At 43.1% G+C, this 6,438-nt stretch overlaps 1 protein-coding gene across 1 annotated transcript; it reads right to left on the reverse strand.

The window, feature by feature from the left end:
- Positions 1 to 233: 233 nt before the first annotated feature.
- LOC123143882 (putative cytochrome c biosynthesis ccmC-like mitochondrial protein) lies at positions 234 to 4,895 on the reverse strand. Its single transcript, XM_044562879.1, has one exon. It carries the CDS (start codon positions 1,262 to 1,264, stop codon positions 542 to 544), a length of 723 nt encoding a protein of 240 aa, XP_044418814.1. The 5' UTR covers positions 1,265 to 4,895; the 3' UTR covers positions 234 to 541.
- Positions 4,896 to 6,438: the final 1,543 nt, after the last annotated feature.

A 6,438-nucleotide genomic window follows, 5' to 3' on the forward strand; every position in this document is an offset into this window, starting at 1 on the left:
GCTTATTCCTGATTGATCTAGTTGACGACAGTTGCCTTGTTGGACCGATTGTGGATTGGAATAGAAGTTTCTTATATACAGATATTCGTGTTTACTGATTTCGCATACTGGGAATGGAACTTGATGTAACCCTTCCTTTACCTATTTCTAGATTGATTGATGTTCAATGGAGGGAAACTTGCCATTCCTTCTTTCCTTTGAAATTGTACATTTTTTGATTCTGAACAAATTGTATCCTTTTTGTTCCCATCGAGCTTTCTTGCCTAGTGACTAAGGATTTTCACACTTGTTGTGTCTATAAAAGATTTTCTCATAAAACACTAACAGAAGTGTTAGAGGGATTCACTTTCGATAAGAATCCAAAAGCAAGTTCCCTATACTACCTTCTTTCCCTCCTCTGTTTCTGTCTTTAAGAGGCAGTGCATCCGGCAGGAATCGAACCTACTTTTTGACCCATTTTGCCTTTCTAGGTTGGTGGGCGCTTTCACCATTCAGCCATGGATGCTTTAGCGAGTGAACTAGGTTTTTATTTGAGAGCGAACTAGGTTTTTAGTGGTATTCCTTCTCGAGCTTCTATTTCTTCCGTTAAGGGAGATTCGGGAAAAGATGGAATAGGAAGACGTGTTTCCAGAACGAACAAGATACGGGTAGAGAAGGGGAAGTTAGCAAAGTTAGACAAGATTGGAATGGGCATAGGAACATGTATTGATGTACCAGATCGGCTAATGCTCCCAGGTTGATGCGATGTATTCCACCAGTTGACTGGAGACTTTATTATTGGTATATCGATCGGTCCAGCACGGATTGAAATAGGAGCCGGTTCGACAGGAAGCTTTTGAAAACGCAGTGCACCCAGGTAAATAAGGAACAAGATGAATACAGAAGTTAAACGAGCATCCCACACCCGAAAGGTACCCCACATAGGCCTTCCCCGAAACCCCCCAGTCACTAACGTAAACAAAGTAGAAAAAGCACCAATTTCTGTACCGGTTCCGGAAGAGCGAAGAAAAAGGGGATGTTTTGTTAATGGGAACAAGGAACTGTTTATAGCTGTCGCGATATAAATAACTATACTCATCCGAGCCGCAGGAACATGTACATACGAAATACGAGAATTTCCACCTTGTTGAAGATCTGGTGGTGCTACCCGAAGACTTAAATGAATAGCCATCGCTGTTAAGAACAACCGAGATCCAATGAGAATTTGCGCGTAGCTTTTTGTCTTTGACATAAAAAAATAAGGTTGTAATAACGAAACTGACATTTTATTTTCCTTGCCTTGCAAGTGGAACAAGAAAGACTATATAGTTATTTTGATTCTATAAACAATCAAAGGATTTCGCATGCTTTCCATGGAATGACGGAATTCCCCTTGCTTAGTTTTCGCTCCGCTCGTGCGTGGCACTCCTTGCTTGCGGAGCGGCATATCGGAAAAAGAAGGATTGACTTTCTATACGGGCCCGTCCCCTCTTACCCCTAACTAACAATTATGCTGCTCTCGCCTTTTTGTAATCTTATCTTTCAAAAATGCACTACTAATTTTTACGGCCTCCTTAGTCACCCTATCCACTCTCGTCCTGTTTTCGGGTTCCCTTTCAGGGGATGAGGATATTTCGATGATTTCTCCCTCCGTAGGTGGAAAACGCGTGGGTGAGTAGAGTCTGTGCTTTGCTTTTGGGGGCACCGGCAAGAAGCTTCTCGGCCACCCTACTCTGACTTGATTAGCTACTAGTAACTAGGATCGTTCAAACAGTCAGTCAGCAATGCGTACTTCTTTCCTAGTTGAGTGGATCTGCGTAGCAGAGCCCAATCTTCTACCACAAGCTCTGACCTGACTTGTTGTACTTGATTCACCCACGTAAATAGACAACTTGGATAATAAAAGTCATCCCATAAAAGAGAAGTGAGTCCGCATGTCGGCAAATGATTTGGAATTGAAACTGGCTACAGAGGAAACCGAAGCCCTAACTCCCCATTCTTTCTATCTTACATCGCCATCGAGCCCTGGCTGTAGAGTCACTGGTTTCTAATCGCAATGGATTTAAGTTTTCTTTGGCTTTTCCATTCGCTTCGTTCAACCCTGATCTGGATAGATAGCTCGGCTTCTATTAGCTGAGAATGGTTTTGTCAAGGAAAGGTTTCGCTATACAACAACAATGAACTCACTTCTGATCAAATTGGATTGGATGAATCGGTAATCTTTCTCTGTCTTGTGAGAGAGAGTCACTTGCTGTATTGAGAGCGGGCGGGTGACATGCATTAAGCGAAATCAGTTGTTATGTTTTTGATCTTATTTGCGCGAGAAGACCCTTGACTGAGGAGACGTGTTTGGCTTGGATGATGCCGCTATGCTCCTATTCACTTTCAGAGACCGCTCTGAGTTTGCCGGTTTTGCGGCAACCCTTTCACTAAGAACATTTTAGCCATTAACGAAATGCCACTATTCCACAATGCTTCTTTGATTTATGTGTAGAAGCGGTAGTAGTGAAGAAAATGGAGGGAGAAGAAAGAAAGCGATGTGACACGAGAATAGATCACATCCGACAGCCAGCCATGCCATTAGATAGATCCGCTCTGAGTCTTCTGCAGGATGAGATCCGCTTGGTCTTGTGATAGGGGCTTGAGGAGGAAGAAGAGGGGATTTCTGAAAAAAAAGAATGAATCTCCTTATTTATAGGGAACAGGACGTGTGACTTCCTCAAACGAAACGAATGTGGCTTTCGTGATAAGGCAAATCCTTCGTTCGGTACAATCAACATATTGAATCTACGCTCGCTCGGCTCGGTGCTGAATGAACTCCTTCATTGATTCCGGGCTGCTCGTAGGGGGACTGTGAAAGCAAGCGTAGGAGATCAAAATGTGAGTCGAGTCCGATGGGTAAAAAGGGGAAGCAGGAAAGGGTTCTGATGTGAATTCTTCTGGTTTGTATATCTATCTCAGCCCTTGCTTGAAAACCTCAAAATTGACTTGCATCTTCCCTTATCACACTACACTTTCTCTTCCTTATTCCATTTCACTGAGCTAAGCAACACTTTTTCACGTATTCACCCGAGATATTATAGAAATTGGTCATATTGATCTGTCGTCTTGTTCTCGATAGGAACTTGCTGCTGTCTTGGTTGGTTTGAGAGCAGGCACTGTCTATATATCCAAAACCGGAGGAGAGTTTGGGTTTGGATCACAGACGATCGGAGATTTTGGATTGAGATGGATGGTTGTGCTTGAAGTTACGAGTCGGGTAATGCTAAGTTGAATCGGCTGATCCGTTTCATCCTCTTTCGGCAAAGGAAGTTGGACTTTAGTTAGCTAAAAAAAAGTACCAGCAGCCTGTCTGTGCCCTTTGAGTCTATAGCCGCCAAATCTAAAGATTCCTTAAGTTGTCGTACGGCTTCTTTTTCTTCTTTTGTCAATGATCGGTGACAATGAATGCTACGAATGTTCGCTTCCACTAATGTCGTATAAGAATTGTGAGGTGCCCATAGCTTCCCGGAAAGAAGAAGAGTCATTGTCGTTTCCTGACCGATATGAATGCACATATTGACCCTCGCCTCGGGAAATACCACCAGTAGAGTCTGCAGAAGGTGTCGTTCAGGAGAGATGCTGGGCTCTAGATATGCGAGTGAGATACCCGCCCTCGGTCATGACCTGGGTTGAAGAAGGAATCTATGTTCTTGGAAGCAAAGAAAGAACTCCGGTATTCCGACCTTATCTTTTTGCTCAAAGAACGAATCAAACCCCTTGTCGAAGCCCTTTATGATATATAACCCTGGATCGAGTCAGATTTGGGGCGGCTGAACCCACTTAAGCTGAAGCCTTAGTAGATGTCGACGGAAAGGTGAGAAGAGCTGATCGAACCTACCAAGCAACGGTTAGTTGTGCGGTGTACATACAGGCTGGTTTCGCCATTAGCGATGAATTGGATTTATTAGTAAGGGAATGAATGAAGCGGACCGGAAAGAAGATGGATTTTGGAATAGAAAGAATTCCTCTTCTAGGTTTCTGCTTCAAGTAGTAAGCAAAGGATCCTACCTGCTAATGGTTGAAGACCTTGGCGGCCTCTAGTTCTTCTATCTAGTTTTTTAGCCTAGCGCGAACGAATAAGCTTAAACAAATGGTTTCTTTGGCAACGGTTTTTTCTAGTTGATTTGTCCTTATATATATTAGCCGTAGTGTAGTTTAATAAACTGCTCATAGCTCTTATCATTCCTTTATCCATGCATAGACTGGGAATATATTAGCTCTTAGCTCTGGCACTTTCTTCTTCTTTATTTGCCGTTGCATTCAATAGCCTATTTGAAGTTAACAAAAGCTTTATTAGCTAGCTCTATGAAATACGTATATCTTCTTGGCTATCTAGGCTATCTCTACAGGCTTTTTCAACCTATAAGCAGACCTTTGTATACACCCTTGTAACTGAACTAGCTATTCACAAAGAAAGGTCTATACCGTACATATACCAACTACGCACCCCTTGTATACTTCTTTTTCCTTCTCCCGTGCTTCAAGTTCTGCCCCGGCTCACTCCTCTTTCCAGCAATCTATGTGGGAAGCACTCGTTCAAAGTAAGTTGAGATTCAAAGCGTTCCCGTAAGCTAGTAAGTCAATCAAAGCTATAACTCTATTTGTTAGTTTCAGGAAACTGGTACATATTTCAAATAATAATAATAATATATATATTATTATTTGGTATTTACCAATTTTAGACTAAGCATAAATTCATTTGGAAAGAAAAGGGAAATCCCCTGAAATAAAGGATTTTGACTACGTTACCCTCAAAAAGAAGAGGAAGACAAACTAGCCAAGAGACAGAAAAAGGTAGAGACCAACCACCGAAACAAGGGAGTAAGGGCTAGGGGGATATGGGCCAAGAAAGGTCCGATGTATCGGTCAGCTATACCTAATCCTTCACTCAAAAACGCATCACACCCTTTATAGGTTCAAGCCGAAGTCAAGCATGATCACCTACTGCAAACTCCAAATATCATGGTTGGCGTACCTGGTCCTGAACTGCTTTTAATCTAGAATAAGTGGAATCTTCTCGGCACTCTCCTTCATCTTATGTGGCCCCGTCGGTCGGTACGTGCCAACCCCAACAAATCGGGGTACGACAAAGGTTCCCGTAGAGTGCTTCGAAAGGTGCCATTCCGATGCTAGAGTGATAGCAGTTGTTGTAAGCAAACTCGGCTAATGTATCTCTATGCCTATTTAGTAGGCCTGCTCATTGATGCTCTTCGGGCTGATTGTATGGGATGTGTTCTGGTGTACAGTGGGAGATGCAAGGATATTGATTGAAGTTTGATTTGTTGGCCATGGAGTTGGGAGCATATGATGTAGTCCTAGGAGTAGACTGGATGAGGAAATTCCCTATTATTTCAATAAGTCTTTCCGTTGGTTGTAACTAATCACGTACCCGCTGCTGCGGTCCAGTGGGAGGATCATTTTCCTTGGAAGGTAATTTTCCCAACCAATAAGTATTGGGCTCCCAAGTAAACAAAGCGAAGGATCAAGTAACCAACATGTTGCGGAGCAGCCAAGTAAACCCAGAAATGACTCAAGTAATCCAAGGTCAGAGCAACGTAATCCAACGGAGGGGCTACGTGATCCAACAGAAGAGCTACGTAAACAAGGAACACATGAACCTGCTAAGGATCCACTCCACCTGCCAAGTGGACCAATCACAAGAGCTCGGGCCGAGAAATTCAATGAAGTAATCCATATGCTGATTCAGCAAGCCAAGCATTGGAGTTGGTATTCCAAGTTTCTTGAATAACCTAGCTGTCTGAAACTCGCCAATGGGATTCTGTGTAATCCTCCGGTCTACATGGTGTAGGTAAAGGGCAAAAAAAAGTCGCTAATTAGTGGCACTGAAGTATGCACCCGGCGTGTAAACTTCTTCTTTTTATTTACCAATGTCGCTATCCGACTGATCATCCTTTGAGACCACGGAGAACATCAGAGAGAAAGATACGTCACCTAAAAAAATTGACACCCTGACTTATATGAGTCGGCTAGAAACTCAAGGCCTGGCCTTTTGTGGGAGAATGCTGAGTCCTTCCCAAAATCGCCTGGATCAACGAAAGATCTGGATAACGCTAGGTTGTGATACTGATGTCTGATTTTACTCATATACATCCGATAGTGAAGGCCGTGAAGTTTGAACAGCCTCACTTAACCCTGGTTCGGTAACCTTTCTAGCGCCCAGGTATCCATGACCTGTAGATAGAGGCCCACTTTCCATTGGATACTCCGAATAAAAGAAGAAGTAGTTACCTAATCATGGGTCTATACGTAAGATCTCCTTGCGTAGAGGTTAAGGCCAGACGGATTACTGAAATGTAGTTTGACTAACGTTTCCTCATCGACTGCGAGAGTTTGTGGTGTGTGTTCTCGGACCAAAGAAACCAAACAAGCATACCTTTCCTTTAATGGAGTATCTTG

This window comes from Triticum aestivum, chromosome 6D (genome assembly GCF_018294505.1).
Source record: "Triticum aestivum cultivar Chinese Spring chromosome 6D, IWGSC CS RefSeq v2.1, whole genome shotgun sequence".
In the NCBI taxonomy this organism is placed as follows: Eukaryota; Viridiplantae; Streptophyta; class Magnoliopsida; order Poales; family Poaceae; genus Triticum; species Triticum aestivum.

Excerpts from the sequence above, each read along its gene's own strand:
- LOC123143882 (XM_044562879.1), bottom strand. The coding sequence starts at position 1,264 with ATGTCAGTTTCGTTATTACAACCTTATTTTTTTATGTCAAAGACAAAA.